We start from the raw sequence: 24,006 nt of genomic DNA, 5'->3' as shown, positions 1-24,006 counted from the left end.
GCTACTTTTACATACAGATGTGTGTGCTACAGGCTGCAGCTCCTACTGCAGGCAATAGGCATAGGCAGTGAGTGTGAATACTTTAGTGGACAGCAAGCTGTAAGAGTAACTGTGGGAGCTGTGTTAGCCTTGTTGTAGAGGCAGAGCCAAAGTGAGGGTACCACTTCCACCCAAATTAAGGCATGTGTTTAAGGTAAGTATATTAAGCAACAGTATCACTAACAGAATACTAGGCAAATTGTTTGTGTCTTTGAGCAGCATAAGAGGTAAATATAACATTATGTCAACCATTTGGGCAACTTTCAGGCCATGTGTTACAGTGTGGGACTCATTTGGAACATGTATGCTGGCAGTCCTTCTTACTAGCAGGGGCTTCATATGTGTATGTTAGTTGTACAGCTGAACTAATCTGTAATGTGATTATGAAAGGATTGTGTGCTGTACTCTGATATTAGTGGGCCTCATTTGCATTATCTGAGTAAAATCCTCTGTGAATGCATATTAATGCATGATCTGACACTTTATGCACTTATAGAGTTGCTATAGGGATATGTGAAGTGTGTTCCTATCTGCAGGTCTATGACTTCCATCAGTGAAAAGCAGATATTTAATTTGGAATACATTGTGTGGATAAAGAGTGCATGACTCAGTCATTAATTGCTGGCTTCACAATAATGTAATGTATATGCTACACACCACTGGATTTGAACCCAGGACTGTGTGTGGCAAAAGTTACTAATTGCACAGCATTTAACAGACTGAACTACTGAGTCACTGTTACAGCAGGTGTATTTGTCAAGATATAAGTGCACACATACAGGTTGTGACATTCTTTTTTTACATCCATCATTATGTGAATGGTTTTATATGGATGTATTTCTCCACCAGAGCCCCAGTTGAACATTGCCATTAATGTTTTAGCAGGTGTATTTCTCAATGTTCCTGATAAACATGCATATTTACCTTCTACATCCATTATTGTGTGTCTGGCTTCCTACTGGTGTACTCTTGCATCAGACTCCAAGTTAAACTCCTATTTTTTCCTTTACTGTTTCAGGAGGTTTATGCAATGCAGCATGATGTGCAGCTCTGCTTAAACTCTCTTAATGACTGTAACTTGCAGTTATTCTAGTTTGCTTAAATTACCTGTTTTAATTAACAGTTGTATGGCATGGCACGTTAATGCAGTGGTCTGCAGGTGCAGTAATCCTGAGTTTGAAATAGGTGGCAGGTGTTTGTTTTGTATGTGTTTATCATTTAAAACATATATATCAGAATACCTCCATTTAGCTGAGCTTAGCAATGCTGCGCGACATGGCTCTTTGTGCAGTGTTGTGCAAATAATCTTTAAAGAAAAGAAAAATGGGAGATAGGAAAGTGGTGAAATGGGGTGCAAGCAGGGGGAAACATAGTTAAAGGGAGGTAGGTATGTGCAGGAAGGATGTAGGAAAGAACCACAGCTATCCATTTCTTGTACAGCAACAACTGTGCACTTTGACAGAATTTGTAAATGACTTTGGACTCACCCCCAGAGAGAGGGGTGAGGACAACATAACTGTGTTGTCAAGCCAATTGGACCAAATTATGTCTGTCCAGTGGATACATGTGTGAAATGGAAATCTATGTATAGGATGATATTTGTTTGGGGACAAGTGGCCATTTTTTTAAGTTGAGAGTGGAATGTTGGGGAAGGGACATAGGTACATGAGGGGGAGGTAAGTTGGGTAGGTGAGGATGCTTTTTCCAACAGACAAGACAGAAGACAGGAGTGGTTTGTGATACAAGAGGGGGTGATCACCTTGGATGGGAAGGGTGTTGTGGAATCGCAGTCCCATGTGCCTCCACAACATAGCAGCATGACTCAAGTCTCCACCTGTGGGACTGTCAGCACTGCTCTGTCACTGCCCCAGGAGTGGCATTGGTAGAGGTTGGGCTAAAAGGTGACCCTGCCCCACCAGGGTGGCCAGCATGCTCTCCATCTGGTGTAGGTGTCATCCGAACCCAGGGTACATGATCCTGTGCACCAAAACTGGCAGTTCATCACAGGTGACAAGTTCCCCTCCACCACTGCTCCCAGAGGGGGGCCATCCTGTGGGGCAAAACTACCTGACACTGCAGGTAATGCAGGGGCAGCAGAGGGGGCATCACCAGTCTCAGTCCCATATGTGCTGGGGCCCAGTGCCATGGTCAGAGGAGGCAAGGCAGGTGGATCACCAGGAAGCAGCATACCTTGATGCCCTGTAGTAAATTACTTATAACAATAAGTTAAGGTTAGTAATAACCAAATCAATGTTAGTATTAACATAATGGAACATAGTATTGATTAATCCAAATACATATTAAGGTATATTATGTGTAACACAACATTAAATAATGTAACAATAAGTATGTTAACAGTAAGCCAGTATGAAATAATCCATAAGGCCAACAAAACAGATAGTTTAACATAATATAATAATATTAAATCATAATAATAAATAACAATAATAAATTAAAGTTTAACAAAATATAATTACGTTAATGAAAAATATTAATATTAAAGCATAATAAAAATAACAATAATAAATTAAAGAAAATAAGGGGTGGGGAGAGAGAGAAAAACATACATTAGTGAAGTCACAGATGATAACCCTATAAAGACCGCTAATACATATTGTAGTTCTATCGGTTTGTATTGTTAGTTGTGAGTACAGTGAATACAATTCATCTACAGATGATGTAGCATGTACATACCTCTCAAGCTGTTAGCATGGGGCAGTGTGGGCCAAGCACTAAGAAATGCAGGTACACAACTACATGGAACTGTTTCAGATAATATGCACATAGATGACAACCAAGGTGTTCTGTAAATGGCTCTGACAGTATATTGCATTCCAGGTAATCATTTATCTGCTAATCATTGACAAGACAGATTGGGCGGCTGTAATTACATATCATGACAGATGAGAGGTATGTTTACGTACATTAAATAGAATAGACAGCCATGAGCATGTCTTAGTTGGCAGGCATGGGAGTAGAACCCAAAATCTGTTACTGCAGGGGACATCTACAAATAATGTAACAACTGACTGCAGCAACTCAGAACAGACATGCAATGAATACAGCCCTACTGCAAGTATTAAGACACATATTGTTATGAAACCAGAATCCTGCTTTAAACTTTATTGGTATTGCTGCTAACAGTCTGTGAAGTATGTATACAATATATGCCCATAAAGTGGGCTACCTCACCCATATACTTTCTGTTCCTGGAGTGGGAGGAAAAGAGAACATTATGTGACTGAAAGTGGCCTGGAGCCAGCCTTGAACTGTGCTGTGGATTGTGCAATACATTTTTCAAGCAATTACTTTTGCATTCCACAGTTATTGCAGTTTTACAGTTGACTGAAGCAACATTACAATAAACATGCAATGCATACATGTCTAATGAAATTATGTTATGGCACCACAGTCCTGCTTTACACCTTATTACTTGCTGTTATTGGTATTGTTTATTGGATATTGCACTACAATTTTTATTGTTTATTTATTTCACTACAGTTGTTATTGTTTATTCTTTATTGCACTACAGTTTTATTGTTTATTGTTTATTGCACTAAAGTTATCATAATATATCCGTACTTACCACACTCACAGTCCATCATGGCCAGGTGCCTGGCATGGGACTGCATGTTGCAAGCCCTCTCAGCTGCAGCTGTTGGAAAAGAAGCACACCATTTTGCATACCAGGTTTGCACATATTCTGCTTGTATTTTAGTAAAGTAGCAGCACAAATACTTACATGTGTCTGGGGTATACCCATCCCTGGCCTCTTGGACCCAGGTGTCCAAAGTTCTCCTCTTTCTATGCTTCAGGTCATCATAGTGGTGACGACACTGCTCACCAGCATGGGAGATACCTGTAGCACTGGGAAGTTCCCTGGCCAGCCGATCCCAGGCCTCAGCCTTACATTCTGAGGCCAGGTAACCACCATGTAACAGCCTAGGTTCTTAATTGCATACCAGGAGCCCAACAAAAATCCTGGACTCCAGCACACCCCATCTCTGCACACGAAAGTATGTACCCTCTCCAATACCACCTGGCATACCAACATTTAGACAGACTCCAACAAATAGTGGAGAATTCCCACCTATTGGCCTTAATATAGGCTGTTTTCCCACCATTACACATCATACTGCAACATTCAAAAGAGCGTTGCATTGCTTAGCATCACACAAACCTACTTAGCAAAGCTGAGCATCACGGAAACTCACACAACCATGATTTTCAGAAAGCTTAGCAACGTGCAAACAGTAGTAGTTGTTAACCATGTTTAAGCAGTGCTTAGCATGGTGCAGCTCTTGTCAATGTGACAATCTTGTTTTTAAATTAAATAAAAAAATAAATGACATTTAAAAAATGGTATGAGTGCTAGGGACTCGAACCCAGGACCTACTAAACTTTAGGTTGTGACTCTACCCATTTAGCTACTTGGATAGTATGTAAAGTAGTATACCTTCACATATACTACTAAGCTACATGTGAGCATTGCTAAGCACCACTCAGCACCACACAAATGTGCTTAAAGAAAACAAGAAATAAATAATTAATTGCATCCAGTTTCTATTTTTAGATATCTGCCAGGCGTCAATAGTGTATGTGTAAGCACGGCTCAGCTCTGCTGCACTCCCCACCACGCAGACATTAAAAATAATAATAAAAAAAAATATATATATATATATATATATATATATATATATATATATATATAATAATTAATTACATCCAGTTGCTATTTTTGCATGTCTAGCAGGAGTCACCTGCATATAGCTAAGCGCAGCTTGGCACTGCTGCGCTCCATGCCATGCCACACAAACAGACATTAAAAAATAAAGAAAATTAGAAAATTAAAACATAAAATATTAATGCACAACACATTTCAGCAGTAGCAGGGTACATTACAGGGCATCTCACCCTATACATAACATCTGACCAGGAATTCCCTGGACAATCCACAACCACCTGATAATCTCTACACTTCTGCCTACAATGAATCAATATCCTTGTTACTATGCTCTAACTATGCATGGTGCACTGTTGAGGGGGAACCATGGCCATGTATATGGGTACATTCTGTGTAGGCTCTACATAGAGCCTGCATGGATTTTATTGAATCCTGGGGCTTGTCTTGTTCCATTAATAATTTTTATTGGAGAAGACGCAGTTTTGTTAATATGTAAAGTTGAGTGTAAATTTGCATAAATTTAATTGAGTTAATAAAATTGTGGTAAACTAATATGCAGCATTATTGAAAAAAGAAACCCTAGGCTGAGTCTATCAAACGCTTTGGAAGCATTAAGAGCAAATGTGAATATTAAATAATTATTTTGACTAGATAGAGAAATCAGGGTGTCCAGATTTAATGTATGGTCACAGGTTTGTTTACCCTGAAGAAAACCTGATTGTTTAGGTGCAATTATACTTGGTAGTAATGGTTTCAATCTGTTTGGCAATAATGACGCAAATGTTTTAATGTCTAAGTTTATAAGGGAAATCAGTCTATAATTTGATGGGTCTTTAGTGACAGTATTCTCCTTTGGAATAAAGACTGTTTTAAAATAATTTAAATACAGGTCCACTATACCACTTTCTTTAATGTAATTGAATAGACACAATAGGATTTTTTACATTTTTTGACTAAATTTTTTATAAAAAGCTGTTGCATATCCATCAGTTCCAGGGGCTTTGCCCACCTTAAGATTATTTATTATGTATAGTATTCTTGTAAAGTGAAAGGAGCTGTAAAAAGACCCTGTTGACTTTGGTTAAGTTTGGGAAAAACTTTCTGGTTTAGAAATTGATCTTTTTCTTGAGAAGTACATGATAAGTTTTGTTCTCCTTATGTTTGAGAATTGATTTGTTCAAAAATCTGTATAATCTCAGTATTTGAGTTGTAAGTCTTATTTTTATATATGATTTTGGTTATTAATGGAAAATCTTTGTTAGTATTACTCATTCTTGCTAGTATTTTTGATGGAACTTGTGTCCATTCAGAATATCTAGCCACCATTTTCATTTCTTGAATGACACCTGCTTTGTATAAAGTAGGTAACGTTCTTTCTGAAGGTCATTTATTTTTTTCTGTAGTAGAGCTATAATTTGTATGCAGCTCTTCTTCAAGATCGTTGATTTTTCTCTTCAGTGTTACTTCCTTTGATCAAGTTGCTTTATTGATAAGTATGTTCCTAATTTGGGCCTTAGCAGTAGCCCATTATATATCAAAAGGAGTATGAGAAATAGGATGGATATTCATAAGTTCAAGTACCTCATTAAAGATATATAAATATATAAATAAATAAATAAATGGTGGTGCCATGTGAGGCTGCACCTGCTTAGACTCAACAGTGAAATGTGCATTATTTGTCTTGTTTTAAACCTAAAACAATGAATATTTCAGAATTAAGGGGAAGTACTAAAGGTAAACTAAGTTACAGTAGGGAAACTTCTAGAAATTCAGTCCTTGAGCATTCTGTTCTGCAGGCTTGATCAGTTGCTGTCTGCAAGGCCTGTATGGCCACTACACTCCAGGAACTCCAGTTGTGCAGCAGGTTTGATCAACTGCAGTCTGTGGGGCTTGTAAGGCCTACTATACAAAAAGACAAGGAATTATATTCACTCATAGCCCAAAATGTCTTGCACAAGTAGAGATATCTATTAACACATCTAAAAGTGGAACAGGAGCAGAAATATCTGCAAGGCTAAAGGACAACCCACACAGAGCTGCACTTCCATCTATGTTACTGGCCAATGTTTGCTCCCTGGATAACAAGATGGATTACATAAGGCTAGAACTAACTACTAATAGCAAGGTGAGAAATAGTTTTGTGCTCATGTTTACAGAGACTTGGTTAAACTCTAATATCAGTGACAGTGCTGTGTCATGTGGAAGGGTTGACATTATTTAGAGCTGACAAGAATCAGATCCTTAGTGGCAAGTCCGGAGGAGGGGGGTGTCTGCATATATGTCAAAAACAGATGGTGTACCAACTGTGAGGTAATTACCACCCATTGCTCAAAAAACATTGTGTTCATGATGCTAAAATATGGACCCTTCTACTTGCCAAGGGAGTTTAATGGTGTGAGCACCACAGCTGTTCATATTCCGCCCAGTGCCAACACCAATGAGGTACTGGCCACACTTCACCAGGAAATCAGTGAACTGCAGAATAATCCAGAATTTGCTCACATAATGGCTGGTGACTTCAACCAAGCAAACCTGAAGTCAATTGTACCTATCACCAAAATATGGCCTTCACCATGAGGGAAGAGAACGCACTGGACAGGGTATATACCATTGTCAAGTTGGCTTATAAAGTGGTACCACACCCACACATGGGAAACTCGGACTACTCTAGGACTGCTTTGAAAATATAGACTGGAACATGTTTAAGGCTGGGGCTATGGAGAATCAACTCATCAATCTAGATGAGTCCATGGAGTCTGTGATGGCATACATGTCCAAATGTGTGGACGATGTGGCAACCATCAAAACCATCACCATAAGGGCTAACCAAAATCCTTTGTTAATAAGTGAAGTATAAGAGCTCCTAAGAGCATGCAATGTTGCCTTTATGAAGGGAGACAAAGATGCCCCCAGGGAGACCAGATTGAACCTAAATAGAGGAATGAAGAAGGCCAAGCATCCCTATGGCCAAAAAAACCCCAAGAGTCACTTCTCAGACCTAAGAGACTCCAGGCATCTGTTGCAGGAGGTACAATCCTTGACAGACTGCAGGCTGGTATCCTCCAAATGTGATGATAACATTGAATTTCTAATAAGATCAACACCTACAGTGGATATAAAAAGTGTACACACCCCTGTTAAAATGTCAGGTTTGTGTGATATAAAAAAATGACACCACAATAAATCATTTCAAAACTTTTCCCACCTTTAATGTGACCTATAACCTGTATAATTCAATTGAAAAACAAATCTGATCTGTTAGGGGGAAAAAATATAAAAAATAAAAATCATACAATACACGGGTTGCATATGTGTGCACACCCTTAAACTAATACTTTGTTGAAGCACCTTTTGATTTAATTACAGCATTCAGTCTTCTTGGGTAGGAGTCTATCACCATGGCACATTTTGACTTGGCAATATTTGTCCACTCTTCTTTGCAAAAGCGCTCCAAATCTGTCAGATTGTGAGGGCGTCTCTTGTGCACAGCCCTCTTCAGGTCACACCACAAATTTTCTTTTGGATTTAAGTCTGGGCTCTGGCTGGGCCATTCCAAAACTTTAATTTTCTTCTGGTGAAGCCATTCTTTTGTTGATTTCGATGTATGCTTGGGATCATTGTCGTGCTGAAAGGTGAAATTCCTCTTCATCTTCAGCTTTCTAGCAGATGACTGAAGGTTTTGGGCCAAAAGTGACTGGTATTTGGAACTGTTCATAATTCCCTCCAGCTTGACAAAAGCCCCAGTTCCAGCTAAGGAAAAGCAACCCCAAAGCATGATACTGCCACCACTATGCTTCACTGTGGGGATGGTGTTCTTTTGGTGATGTGAAGTGTTGTTTTGCGCCAAATGTACCTTTTGGAATTGTAGTCAAAAAGTTCAACCTTGGTCTCATCAGACCATGACACATTTTTCTACATGCTTTTGGGAGACTTGATGTTTTGTTTTGCAAATTTTAGCCAGGCCTGGATTTTTTTCTGTGTAAGAAAGGCTTCCATCTTGCAACCCTACCCCATAGTCCAGACATATGGAGAATATGGGAGATTGTTGTCACATGTGGGAAATTGTTGTCACATGTAGTACACAACCAGTACTTACCAGAAATTCCTGCAGCGCCTTCAGTGTTGCTGTAGGTCTCTTGGCAGACTCCCTGACCAATTTTCATCTTGTCTTTTCAGCAATTTTGGAGGGACATCTAGTTCTTTGCAAAGTCACTGTTGTCCCATATTTTCTCCACTTTTTGGTGACTGTCTTCACTGTGTTCCTTGGTATATCCAATGCTTTTGAAATATTTTTTACCCTTCTCCTGACTCATACCTTTCAACAATGAGATCCCTTTGATGCTTTGTAAGCTCTCTGCGAACCATGACTTTTGCTGTAGCAGGCAACTAAGTAAATGTCAGGAAAATGCTACTAGGACAGCTGAACTTTATTTGGGGTTAATCAGAGTCTCTTTAATTGATGGCAGGTGTGTACTCAAGAAGTGTGTAGTGCTTGCTGCTGGATTTGTTTGCACGTTAATAATAAACTTCTTGTGCTTTTAGCTTTGTGCCTTATCGTGAGCTTTTTGCCCTGGTGGTTACTGGACTGGTGTGGCTGCTTTCGTTGGTGTGGTTGGTTTTTTGCAGCATCTTTTTTTGGTGTAGTGTGTACTCAAGAAGACTGAATGCTGTAATTAAAGCAAAAGGTGCTTCAACAAAGTATTAGTTTAAGGGTGTGCACAAACAACAAAGTATTAGTTTAAGGGTGTGCACACTTATGCAACCAGCATACTGTATGTTTTTTTATTTTTCTATTTTTTCCCCAAACAGATTTGTTTGTTTTTTCAATTGAATTGTACAGGTTATAGGTCACAGTAAAGGTGGGAAAAGCTTTGAAATGATTTATTGTGGTCTCGTTTTTTTTCTATCACAAACACCTGGAATTTTAACAGGGGTGTGTAAACTTTTTATATCCACTGTACTTCAGCAGGTTTGATGAAGGGAATGATACACAGGCTATGGTACTCACCACAAAGCAAAATGAAGTAGCACTCTTTGTCAACTCAGCAAATGTTCAGAGAACTCTAAGATGGGGAAACCCAAGGAAAGCAGCAGGACCAGACAACATTCTGGGATGAGTGCTCAGAGACTGTGCTGTCCAACTGACCATGGTTCTTACTGACATATTTAACACATTTCTGTGTCAGGCCATAGTACCCAAATGCTTCAAGAATGCAACAATCATACCACTACCCAAAATGTCTCAGCCAGCAAACATGAACAACTATCATCCAGTAGTTCTCACCTCTACAGTAATGAAGTGTTTCAAAAGGCTGGTTTAAGACTATTTAACAACAAATCTTCTTGCAGAACTGGACCTACTCCAATTTGCTTATTGGTCCAATGCTCCACTACAGATGCCATCTCACTGGCACCCCACACATCATTAGCTCATCTAGAAAACAAGAACTGTTACATCACATTGCTATTCACTGACTTCAGCTCTGCTTTTAGCACAGTCATTGCACAACATCTGATACAAAAACTAATTCACTTGGGCGTCATTTCTCCTATGTGCAACTAAATTTTGGACTTCCTTATTGACAGACTGCAAAGAGTAAGAGTTGGCAATAACACCTCAAAGAGCCTTACACTGAGCATGGGAGACTTTCAAGGATGTGTTCTCAGTCCTCTTCTATTTACCATGTTGACCCATGACTGCACAGCTAGGTTCAACTTGAATTACATCATGAAATTCGTAGATGATACTACAGTCATAGACCTAATCAGCAATGGTGATGCAACACCATACAGGTAGGAGGTGAAACATCTGACTCTCTGGTGTGACAATAATGACCTGGCTTGAACATAAACAAAACCAAACAGGTAATTGTAGACTTCAGGAAAAAAACAGGTGACACAGATCCCTCTTACACGCAAGAGAGAAACAGGGGAAAGGGTGAAGAGTGCCAAATTCTTAGGGGTATACATCGCAGAAGACTTGACATGGTCAATCAGTACTAATCACACCATCAGGAAAGCACAAGGATGCCACTTCCTATGTAGGCTGAGGAGAACAAATCTCCCATCTTCGGTGCTCACAGCCTTCTACAGAGGCAACATTGAGAGCACCCTGACAAGCAATATCACAGTATGGTATGAAAACTGTAAGGACATGGATCGTAAGGCCCTCCAAAGGGTGGTGAAAGTGGCAGACATAGAATAACGACGTCCATGCTTCCATCTATACAGGATCTGCATTCTGCACAGTGTCTCAGGAGAGCCATAAAGATTGTTAAAGACTGTACCCACCCAGCAAACGGACTGTTCTCCTGCTTGTCTTTGGGCAAGTGCTATAGAATCATACATTGCAAAATGACTAGATTCAGAAACAGCTTCTTTCCTCAGGCCATCAGATTATTAAACTTGAGTTGCAAGGCAAGCTAACAGGTCACCTAGTCAGTGCTCACACAGGCTGAAGGAAATATATTTTTCTTAAAGTGCAATAACTCATTACTAGATTCTCTCACTTGTGCAATAGCTCATCAAATGCTTATTACTTTTGTGCAATAACTTGAAGTACAAGCTTCATTCTGTGCAATGGACAAAATGGTCTCTAGTCTACCACTGCTAAAGCCTCGAAGTGCAGTATCTACTGTTCAATACTAAGTGTTGCTATAGATAGACGCACAAACATTGTAATTATGTCCTAGTGTTGTGTCAATGTTAATGTCATATCTAGAGTCTGTAGCTCTGTTTCTATATTTCTACCATTATGTTTTTTATACATTTTTTGTCTGTACATTGAGCTCAAAACAACAAAATTCTGTTTAGCCTGCAGACATGTGTGGTCTAAATGACAATAAAGTTTACTTTGACTTAGACTTTGTCTTAACAATATCATCGTTCTGGCACAATGAGGGGTTAAGAGTCCAGTTATAACCTTTTTCAATGGTATTTGTTGCACTGGACCAATTAAAAGTAAGTGTAGTTCTAGAATGTGATTTGGTATAGAAGTTAATGTTAAGATCTCAAAAATATTTCTAAGATTAAGAAGTCCAACCTTGTCCAAGTTTTACAGCAATGTGAGTAGGAAGTAAATTTCTCCGATACTTCATTTCTCTTCTGAAAGGGGTCAAATAAGTTAAAATATATTTTTAAGTCAGAAATTGCTGTTGAAGCTTCTATTAGTCCTACCAGATGCAGGATCACCAACTGCATTTCAATCTCCCCGTAAAATATAATAATAGATAGGAAGTTGGCTTAAAATTTTATAAATTAACATTATAAAGCCAGTTTAGTGCTGGGTGCATATAAGTTCAGTAATAGTACAGGTTTAACAAGAAATGTTTTAAGATTACATAACACCATCTCCCTTCCACATCTGAGTTATACTATAACATATTAACATTTTAATTTTTTTTGAGAATAATTGCAACCCTGGTGCTATTTGATTTAGTGCCTGGTGCAAGTATAGGCTTTATCCACTTTTTACCCATCTTTTGAATCCATTGACCCAACATATTGAGGGTGTCCTGAACACAAATTATTTCAACCTTTGATTTAAATGTTAAGTGAAAAAATAAGCTTCTTCTCTGTTTCGTTTGTATACCTTTCACATCCCATGAATCAACTGTCCTCATTAACATCCCCATTAAAATTGTACCAATGGATAGTGAAATAGTGTTTTAAGAGACGATGAGAACCATTTTATCACATAAGTTTAAATATAAGAAAAATGACATATTGCACTCTCCTCTTCCTGCTACCAACCTGTGCCTAACCACACTCCAAAAGAGCCAGGAACAGAATAAACTAACAGTATATAAAGAATAATATAAGTAACATTATATTCTTGCATTCATATGTGTTCTTCATTTTCCAACATATTTTCCCTGAAATTCAGTATAAAAAAAAATTTTTTTAACTAGATCAAAAATACCCCCAAAACTCCGCAAAAACAAGTCATGTAGCTCCCTTATCAAATGTTAACTTGAAATATATAGAAAAAGCAGTAGGGATACTTATGGAACAAGTATTTAAATTGAAACATGTTGACTATAAACAAACACACATCATTTTAGTAGAACAGATAGCATTTAACTGGTTGGTTTCCTTTTCTTTATCAGAATAATAAAATCAGTAACAGTATGTTACAAATGTTAAAGACATATGCAATTTGAAAGCAAGGACCAGCTTTAGCGCTTTCATTCTCATAGAAAATAGCTCTGAGACATGAGAATACTGCGCAGGTACTACAATATGGTAAGATGGCAAGAAGTGTATTGCATAAACTCTGATGAGTATATATAAGATCCAAGAGACCTTTCAACCATTAGCAATGATTATGTCAGTACAGACAAAACTCCAATACAAAGCACATATGCAATTACACCCATAATTTGTCACAAACGTACAATTTGGTAAATCTTGGGGAAGTCAGCATTTACAATATATCCACTGATATACAGTATGTGGTCATCAGATAGTGTTGATAATAGACAGACTTCCTTTAAGAGCAACTTAATCCTAACGTTCACATAGAAAAAATAGCTCCAGTACATGATAGCACTTTCACAGGGACCTCCTCTAAATAGTAGAAGAGTTTGCACTGTAGAAATACTGTTACATATAAACAGACCCCAATGACCAACACAGTCAATTAAGGTGTAAAACTAGAACAAATAATATTGAAGTACAAAACACATTACATATATTATTTTATCCCAAACTTACAGTAGTTTGGTTACACTGATATTCAGTATGTGGACATCAAATAATGCTATTAACAGACAGACTTCATTCAAGACCAACTTAATGCTAACCTTCACATAGAAAGAATAGTTTACATACTAGAGAGTACTTTCACAGGGACCCCCTATGAAAAAGCACTGTTATATATAGACAGAACTCCGGTGACCACATGGTAGTTAAGAGTCTAAAACCACTGCAGATAATATTGAAATACAAAACACATTACATATATTTTTTGTCACAAAATTATAGTTCTTTGGTTAACACAGTTTGGTTTCCACCATCACCAGTATGTCTGTTAGTATTTGGCTTGTGGTCTTCTTATGATGCTTCAACAGTCAAACTTCATTCAGGTATCTTGTTGAATGCATTTATGAAGACTTATTTTTCATCTTTAAGTGATGCCACAAAGTATTTATTTCCTTCTCTTGGAATACCAAAGTAGAGGGTAGATGGGTATCTCATCTTAAATTTAATCCCCCTCAAAATCAAAAATGCACAAAATGGTGACAGTGTCCATCGATCCTGTTTGATTTGGTATGGTAAATGGGCTAAAGTAATTTTGCTCCTATTCCATGTTAGTGCATTTTTCAATTTGGCAGCTGGTAAGATTTTAAAGGCATCTTGGTAATTTAAGACCCTCATATATACCTGTTTCAGTTTATCTTGTGACCTTGGTGTTCTTAGTGCACAATGTGCTCTCTCATTAATGATCTGGTTGGATTCGGCCTGGTTTTCTAGGAGGCAGCCAATAATTTGGTGTAAAACCGGTTAGTTTTGAATGTTCGTATTTTTTGGGTATTCCTTGTACCAAAATGTTGTTTCTTCTACTTCTTGCATCTAGGTCTAAGATTTTTTGTTGCACTTCCTGAATAGTTTTAATATTAGATTGTGATGTTTCTAAGATCTGATTGATTTTTATTTCATTTTCTAATGTTTTAGCTCTTTTGTTTTTTTTTCTAATATGTCTGCTATATAGTTTATTGCGTTACCAAAAGTTTGCAGTTGCTCTGATAGTTGTTAAATCACTGATTGTAATGGTTGCAACATCATTCTGAAGTCTTCCAAGTCTGGGAAATGTTCCACTTTTAGTTTACTTATACCCTTTTGGCCTTCTGGCTGTCTCATAATTCTCGGTCATTTGGAAATAATTTCCTTTTCTGGAGTGGATATAGCTGACAGTTTAGATTTAGATATTTGTAAGTCCGTGGTATCAGTTTCATTTGCCATCCTGATGGTTGCCTTGGTAATGTATGGCTCCTTGATTTTGCAGACAGTTGCATCAGAGTTTCATCTGGGAAGTCATCTGCACCTCAGAGGTATGTCTCTAACATGGTTATCTGTTTTCTTTTCAGCATTTTTGAAGCCTTCTGGTTAGCAAGTGATTTAACCAGACAGTACACAACAGTCATTTTGGAGCTTAGTTAACCATGTTTGCACTGATTTAATTGTCGTTTCCTTGCTGTTTTCATTGCAGCTGCACTGACATGGTGATGACAGCTGCCATCTTACCTCTTTTTCACCTGGGCTGAGCCTACAAATTTTCCATTCAGATTGGTATACTACCCCGGTAAAAAAACTTAACTAGCTAAATAAATAAGTGGGGGGGTGGTAGTTTAGATTGGGTCTATATTAGATCGTCGAACTCACAGGAGTTCGAATTATGTAATATCAAACCAGGAAGTTTGTAAACCAAAAAGTGCGAATTCACAGAACAGCGATTTTTTTTCCCAGGGGAAAAAAATTGCTGTTCCGGTACAAAAAAAAAACAAAAAAACATGTACACTTTAAACTTAAACGAATGTGGGAGGCTTCACCTCCCCCCCCATACCCCCTACTTAAATATACCAACCAGAGATCGCACCACAGTGGAGGAAATAGCAAAGCCCCGAAAACAGCCCACTGATTTTTTTTTCCCTCTGGGAAAAAAAAATCGATGTTCTGTAGCTTTGCTATTTTCACATTTCAACCATATGGATTTGATATTACAACATTTGGATTCCTGTGAGTTTGACGTTGTAATACAGACCCGTTTAGATTGATGAGACTATAAGTGAAAGTTGCTCTAAAGTTGCTCTCAAGTGTACAGAGAGCCAATTGGATTTTGCTTCACTGCTCTGCTGTTTTGTTATTTCATCTTAAAATACTCTGGAAGCTAGTGTTTGGAATGGATAACGTTATTTCTGAGATTTTAACAGTTTTGCATATAAAAGTTTCCATACTTTGAACTACTTTACACAAGTACACCCTACTCAGTACATTGTATCTCCAGGGCCAGCTAGGAAAACCTAATAAGGTAAGACTTAAGTTTTTTTCAAACCTGTACAGCAGTTATTTTGTTAAATTTCAGCATATTCTGTGATGTGATTGCACCCAATAGAAGGCCTAGACTGCAATTATTCAGGAATTTCTTTTCTATTCGTGAATTCATGGAATATTTTGAATAGCTGCACTGGCAGCAGAGTTCTGGCATCACAAAGTAGAACGGTGTATCACTACTGAAGGATGCATTCATGTGTGCACTTAACATTACAGGGGGATGTAGTACAATGCTCCCTAATGTTAATATTGTGATAATCAACAAGGGCCATGGGAACTTAATAAGCACAAGCACAACATGTATAAAATCAAGACCCCAGGTGGTGCTGGACTCCATCAAAGATCACATACATACAGGCCTTTTTATTTTAACTAAACCATCGAAAGTACAGCAGTAATGAAAGAAAAGTATGAAGCTTTAAAAATTCTGAGTGTGTTCATCTGATAATAAAGACCGCGTGGTAGATATTGCTTCCCATAATTAAAAGCAACCTAAATCCTTCACATAAGACACAATGAGCACATTTAATTATTAATTGTCACTCAATCAATCATTAAACTGGGCGTCCGGTGTTAAGATAAATTAACCTCCTTATTTTTAACATTATAATAAAGCAAAATCTGTACTTTATTTCCAAAATACTGAAGTAAAATATGTAGTAGTTAGTTCCACGACGTTACTCACAACAGTTGTGGCCATGTTAGCTTCCCGTATGCATTAAAAGATAACTAGTACCTCAGCTGTTAACATGTTTACAAAATGATGATGATTGACGAGGAAGGAATGATGCTCCGAAAAGTCTTACCACAGTGCCTAGTAACCTCCATTTGTCACCGCTAGATGGCAGTGTGCTCGATAATTAACCAGCTAGTCGAACGGTTATGATGGGAAGGAAGCGTGTTTTTTCGGTCAGGGAGGAGATAATTCATTAACTAATCTCTTTATACAGTGTGTTTAACAAATCTTAAACAGCATAATTTTTAAAAGTGATTATGACTGACTTCATTTGGCGCTTTTTCGCATCCCACAAATGGTGCGACTTCTTTGGATTGTAAGATTTCTTAGAGGGCCCCTGATAAAGTTGATAACATCCTTTGGGAAACTAGGGAGCCAAATTAACTAACCAATGCTACGAATCGGAATCTTAACACTCCCAAGCATTGCAGTTTTAGAAATGTTTAGGTGAAAGTTTATTCGCAGTTTGATATTACTTGTCGTGTATTTAGTTGAGACCCTTTTAACTAGTGTTTAACTAGTACTAAGTGCAAGTTTCTATGCTGCACTGGAATTACAGTGCAGTATACACCGACACTCCGAGCTTAATAACTTCTACGGCGGCGAAAGGAATTTTATTAGTGCTAAACTTCTGTAAGTTTCCAGCATAGAGCTGTTATGCTAAAATCCTTAGTGACATCATCACAGCTACAACCAGTCGGAAAGCAGCCCAAAATTTAGGGGTGGAACGAGGAGTTGGGTTTCGAACCCACCATGAATGAAGCGCTTGGCATGTGGCTCTAGCAAATGCAGGTCGGGCTTCCCACTTTGTTTCCTTACGTTACAAATCAAGCTGGTGAGGGATCCCAACTGCCCGGACAGATGGAGAGTGGCAAAGGCACCTGGACACGAATCTGACTGTTTCAACCCCTCGATTATTTGCACAGCAGGCTATGGAGAAAGGAATCTAGGACGGCTTCTGACATCTTTGATGGGAATTGTGTTTATGAAATGTGTCGACAGTATGTGCTCAACTTTGTGAAGGCTTGGTACACGAGTTGCTGTTGGTATTTGCACTAAACGTGTAACGTAACAACACAGAGGCATTCTGCAAAAAAAATCTTCCCTATACTTCGGGAAAGGGCTACAGATATTTGTAGCAGTGTCTATACGGGAGGTACTTGCCTTTACTTCGAGGGTCTTATTTTATATTTTGTGCAGTCACCAAGGGAAAACGATCAGTAAAGTGCTTCTGATCCATTTTCCAGGAAAATGTCTAATTTGAGAAATGGATATGCTGTTATACAGGTGATCGTGGGTATGTGGGTGATATTCTGCGTCACGAGTGTTGTTGAAGGATGCCCTCATAAATGTACCTGTTCTGGTCCAAATGTGGATTGTCGTGGACTTGGGCTCAAACTGGTGCCAAAGGGCATCCATAGGAATACAGAAAGACTGTAAGTATCAACCATCACTAACATGTTGCTCATTGTTCTTGCATTTACTCATTGACCCCCCCCCCCCCCCCACACACACACACACACACACACACACACACACACACATACACGTACACACATATATATGTGCACTCAGTTTCTCAGATATCAGTACGTATTGTACATAAACTCATGGATGGAGATGCTGCCTTCAAAATGGAATGGGTACCTCCCCGTAGACTTCTAGTCACTTAAACCGTGACTCGCAATATAAAATCTTGTCATGACTTTGTAAGTAAATAAAGTGATATGGACAAGTTGGAACAAACAATTCGAGTTCCACATTAGACGAGCTTACGGAAAGTGTGTGCGTGTGTATAAAGCTCCCTTTAATTTTAAGCAGAAAATTCTGTCCTTTGCAGACCCCTTCTCACAATAGCTTCAAGTAAATAATCGTTTTCTTTCCTAAATTTTTGTATTTAACTTGCAGGACAAATTACTTAGCAGAGGTATCTGACAAATCACATAGCAGAGAGGAATGTTTGAAGTTAATCTGTGACACAGAACATGATAAAGCCTTGCAGTATATTCAGATTTAAACTTACTGACCAGACATTTTCAGGTGTTGTCTATTGGCAATGAAACAAACACGTCAACAAACTACATTAAACAACAATCGTTGTTTTGCTGCAGCACTCAAGTGAAATAGGTGCCCATGTTCAAAAAATAAAAACTTTTAGTTGCAGACATTATTCACCCCCTGCATTTCTCCTGGGAGGGGCTCTTAACAGTTTTGCATTTCCTCTGTGTGTTATTATTGAGGTGGTATAGCATTCCTGACTTTCAACAAAATGGTTTTGCACAGTAGATGGTTTATTATATTGCTGTTGTTATTCTGATCAGTTATTATATTTGGTTGCATTTATCTATGAGAAACATATGATTGGCTAGCTATATGTCATAAATATTGTTTAATCACAAATATTTTTCAGTCTTACATACTAAGTAATTTAAAGTTTAGATTTTAAAACTACAGCAGTCATGCAAATACTTCTTTCAACATACATGTTCCAAGCAGGTTGTCCTCAAAGACAGGAGGACAGAGGCTACGTGAATGTAAATGTGTGATATATGGCAACAGAATGAGAGTTTTCCTTCCTCATCCCATTTCTTCTGCTGATCGGATTAGGGTCACATTCAGTCTTGACTGTACTATGCTGACTGTGCATACCTGTTAATGCTCCCTGATTTTTGATCTAGATTCTTTGTCCTGAATCCCCCCCTAAAACTATCAATTTTGATAGAAAATGTGGAGTACATTTAACTAATAATGACAATAACTATAGACTTCTTTTACTTTAGAACATGTATGTTAAGTCACATTATCTTATTCTATCAACTTCTCAAGTTAACAGTATGAATATTTTAGGAAGTATCCCTGGCTGTCACTGATAATTCCTGGATTTGTCCTGGGTTCTGGATGTAAGAGGTTGAAATCTATGTGACTAAGGCACGTTGTTTCATATGTTATCAGAAAGTTAGCTTCCCTCCTGAAACTAATAAAAATGCTATCATACCTTCTTAATATGTTTTTTTTCCCTAATGATTTCAAAGTGTAGTTTTCAGAAGTCTAAATTTTAAGGCGTATGACACTGGTTATTCACAAATGCGTTCTTCGTGTTCATTAAGGTTCGGCAAGTTATTGTGCAATTGAATGAACTGAGAAATGCTTTATTTGCCCAAGAAAATGTTATGATAGGTGAAAAATCCAGCAGACAAATTTGATCTGTGTTTACAGGTAGAGTAAAAAGTATAAAAAAAATTACACTCCATGAGTTAATGTGTATGGGGAGGAGTTTATCATCTCAATTTGCTTCTTGGAATCATTAAGTGTATGGTGTTTTGCAGCCTTCAGTACTTCGAAGTTACTGCTCATCTTGATTTTCCCTTTGCATTGTGTTTTATTCTGTCATTGCATCTTAGTGGTGTCTAGTGACGATGCCCTTCATTCCACTGGAGAAGTATAACATGTCTGCCTAATTCCTCAAACATTATTAATTTTCAGGGTCCTAGTGATCTTTAAGACCTGTAGATTCTTACCAACATATAGTCATAGCACTTTAGATCTTTCAGATTTTTCTATAATTACATTGATACATTCAACTAGTTCTCCTTGTTGCTATTCCAAACAAACATGTATCCCTTTATAGCAACAGTGAATGCTCTAATTTTATAGATGCAAAAAGTAATATGAAATGCGTAGCTTAATCCTTTGGCTTTTATAGTATCACATGGTTTTGTGCAGCAAATTAGTTCCAACTGTCACTTTCCAATTTTTTCTTATTGTGGTTCTGGCAGTTAATGTGGGGGAAGGGTACCAACAGAATAACAGTGGCAGTGCTTATGTACAAACACTTTGATTATAAATTATCCACATGAAATGTAGAATAAAATCAAAACAGAAGACCTTGAAGCATTAACATAGGTTTGTGATGATACCAGTTTATGTTAGTAAGTAATGCATATTTTGCTACCTCACATGGATAATGAAAATATGTAAAATAGCAAGATGGCAAAATCGTTGTACATCTGCAAGTGATATTTCTATTATTCCTGCATTTTGTCTTTCAGGCTTCATATGCAGTGCATTTTTTTAAATCATGAGTTAGTGTGCAAAGTAAGATATCATTCCGTTGTCAATTTTTAAAAAATGTTTGCTATGGATATTTTGTAGGTGTGAAAATCCGTATCTACTAGTATGCATTATTATTTTTTTTTCTCAGAGAATATTTTCCACTAAAGTTAATTCTTCCATGCATCATTGTTGGTAGTGGTAATGGCATGTTCGTAGGCTGTAAGTCTGCCAACTGTTACAAGCCTAGCTAGACATTAGAATTAAAGTCTGTACCTTGTATCTGTGAGGTAAAGACGGTAACATACCTCTCAACCTTTTAGAGGAAGAAATCTGGACAAAGCCATAAATAATGGGGGGGGGGAGCCAAAAAATAGGGACAATTTTTAAATATCACTCTTACAAACTTAAAAAGTTGATATAATAATGGGTTTTGTATTAGCATGAATTTTCTGAAGGGTATGAAATCGCAAACTCAAATCTCTGTCATTATTTTCTGACTTCAGTCATCAATGATTAGCCATTGATTTGCTAGAAAACCACAATTTTGTGTAAAAAAGGACAAAACATATGAGGCAAAAATATGGACATTCTGTGTAAATCTGTACAACTGAGAGGTATGCGTAACCATTTTGCCAGCCCCTCCAACATGTGTGAGCATGTTTTCAGTAGGTACCAGCTATTGCAATGCAGATAACAATAGGATCTTCATCACAGGGAAGACTCTTTATAGACTAAAATCAAGATCAAATGACATACTTCTTTTGTTTGATTAGGTAGTCTGTACAAGATTAAATATACATTACCCCTGTGTGCACTACTGCTACTGAAAACAGTGGCACGATTAACACCACTGGTTTACATTGTTATTAAAGTGCTCTGCTGTTGAACTTTGGCATCCTTGACAGAAAAAGAATTGTTTTATGCTTGTATACAAATGATTACTCATTTTCTTAGAATCTAGTGCCTATCCCATGAAAGAGACACTTGGACAGCAGGTGTTACCCTACATTGTGCCACCAATCTTGTTTCACAGAGTTAGTACATGACCAACTATTTTAGCTGCAAGTTGCCCTTAATTTATCAGCAACATGCACTGCATGCTGGCAAATGTGTCTTATAAAGCTACACTGACTGAATTTTCCTATAGAATGTTCTACACTGTAATTATTGTATTTTTATCCTTTAGTATTCTAGCTAGGCGAATAGAAAGGTGAAAAAAAAGGATTAAGCTGATGACCAGGGTTCTACTTACATCAGCCTGTACATTAATGTCATGCATGATAAATATAATGTTAAATATCCAGAACTTGTTTTAATGTGTATGTTTCAAATAATTTCACAATGATTTAAATCTTAACAAGATGTCAATGATTTTTCCCAGCATTAGGTACATTTGATAAAAGCTGCACCAACAAAGTTTGGACCTAAAAATTTACTATTACAGTTCTAGTACTAGAGAAAGAAAATTCAAATCTGGGTAGTTCTAATACTGATCCACAACCCACTGAGTGGAATCATGATTAGTCAACAAACTAAAAACAAAAAAACACACCACAAAAAGATCGTTCAGCTCATAAATTAAATGCCACAAACATGTTCTATTCCAAGAACACGTTAAAACAATATTGTAAAAATAAGCACTTTCATCTCTTAAAACATAAAAAGAAGCTTCATCAGATTTAAAGCCATTTACCACAATATCCTTCTTTTAAAATGTAAGACCTCTAATCCACCATTATTATACAAGTAGACACCCCTTCTCCTACAACCAATCACAGGGCAGAAGAAATGCTGACTTTGAAAGTAGTCAATGAGATTTCTCTTTCTCTGCCATAAAACTATGTGAACACAATCTGGAAGTGAGATATAAATATAAGGAAACCACTGTTTTCAGATCTACTAAAATCTTTGATTACAAAATATAATATTATATAATACGATATTCTAAGACACCAATCTATTTTAATAAACTTTGCATTTAAATGATCTCAAGATCCTATAATAAGGTTAGCTATTAATGTTTGAGTGCTTTAAGTGTCAAAATACATGGTATAGAAATAGTGTCATTTAAACCTGGCCAAAAATGCGTGTTTAAGCACATTTGCCAAGTTAATTTTCTTTTTGTCTAGGAATAGTAGCCTGGCGCCCCCTCTTACATCTACCTTGCGTCCTTCTAACACTATAAATTTAAACTCGTGTCCTACCCATTCGCTATCCTGCCCATTCACTACAATGTTTTACTAGAGCATTTACCTCTCTATTAAGCCTTATGTCCCTCAGATGTTCACTAATCCTATTTTTTAACTTACATTCTGTTTTTATGATATAAAAGCATGGACATTTTGTGCACAAGGCACAATATAACACCCTTTCGGAATTACAGGAATACATACCACTAATTCTTAATCTATATCCATTAATGACGATTTCACTTGCTTGTAAAATGTGGGAACAGAACAAACAGGAACTGCATCTAAACAGGTATCCCTTCCTATCATTATATACTCCCATTTGCTCTAAAAACTTTTAAAACAATGATGTTTTTGATATACAAATATGGGTCTTTCTCTTACATAGCTTCTGATGTCCCTGTCACTATTAAGTATATTCCAATTTTTAACAAAAATCGTTTTAATTACACTGCTGTTTGCACCAAAAGTGGTCACAAACACACAGTTAAATTTATCCGTGCCAGGACCATTTATTTCATTATTGCCCCTATTTCCACAATGTGTCATACTAGTATGTCACCTTTCTCTGTTATAGTCCACAGTAAGTTGGACCGATGTAACATCTTTTGGACTATTCCCTTCATCATCACCAATCAATGCTGCCCCAAAATTGGATAAAAATATCCATTCCTTCTCTCTTTGATGACTTCTTCCATCACTTTCACCACTATGTCTTCTGGGTAGTCTCTTTTCATGAACATTACTTGTAAATTAGAACATTCATGAAGAACTGACTCCCAGAGAGTGACCATCTGAGCAGCTCTTACAAACTGTTCTTTTATCACACATCAATTTTGTTTATATGTGTGGCAACTATCAAAATGAAGGAAATTATTAGAATAGGTTTCCTTTCAATATATCTGTGCTATATACCTCTTACCTGGAATATCCTTTTCTAAAAGAACATCCAAGTATGGTATTTGTTCATCATTGATATTATGTGTAAATTTCAGGAATGTTGTAGTTCTATTAATATACTTAATAAATTCCTCTATTTTATCCCTGTGGCCCTTCCACATAATAATATACCATCCAAAAATCTTGTGTAAATGAGGCAATAGGTGTAAAATGAATAAATAAATAGGAATTTATTCTCCCATTCCAACATAATAATGTTGGCATACAGTCCCCTGCAAGCCAACCCTATAGCTGCACCCTCTATCTGTAGAAAGTATTCACTTTCAAAAATAATGTAATTATTCCTTAGCACT

General features: G+C 37.3%; 1 protein-coding gene across 1 annotated transcript in view; it reads left to right on the top strand.

Moving 5' to 3' along the window:
- The first annotated feature begins 16,686 nt into the window (after positions 1 to 16,686).
- Positions 16,687 to 24,006, top strand: part of LOC122800048 (slit homolog 3 protein-like) — a 2,083,326-nt gene continuing 2,076,006 nt past the window's right edge. The window contains exon 1 of the mRNA XM_044069531.1: positions 16,687 to 17,947. Within this exon, the coding sequence (XP_043925466.1) occupies positions 17,763 to 17,947 (185 nt within the window). The 5' untranslated portion in view covers positions 16,687 to 17,762. The remainder of the gene's footprint in view (positions 17,948 to 24,006) is intronic.

Source organism: Protopterus annectens, chromosome 4.part0, assembly GCF_019279795.1.
Source record: "Protopterus annectens isolate FY-2018-M chromosome 4.part0, PAN1.0, whole genome shotgun sequence".
Classification (NCBI taxonomy): domain Eukaryota; kingdom Metazoa; phylum Chordata; order Ceratodontiformes; family Protopteridae; genus Protopterus; species Protopterus annectens.
Note: the sequence above shows the minus strand (reverse complement) of the source record. Positions and strands in the feature narration are given on the sequence as shown.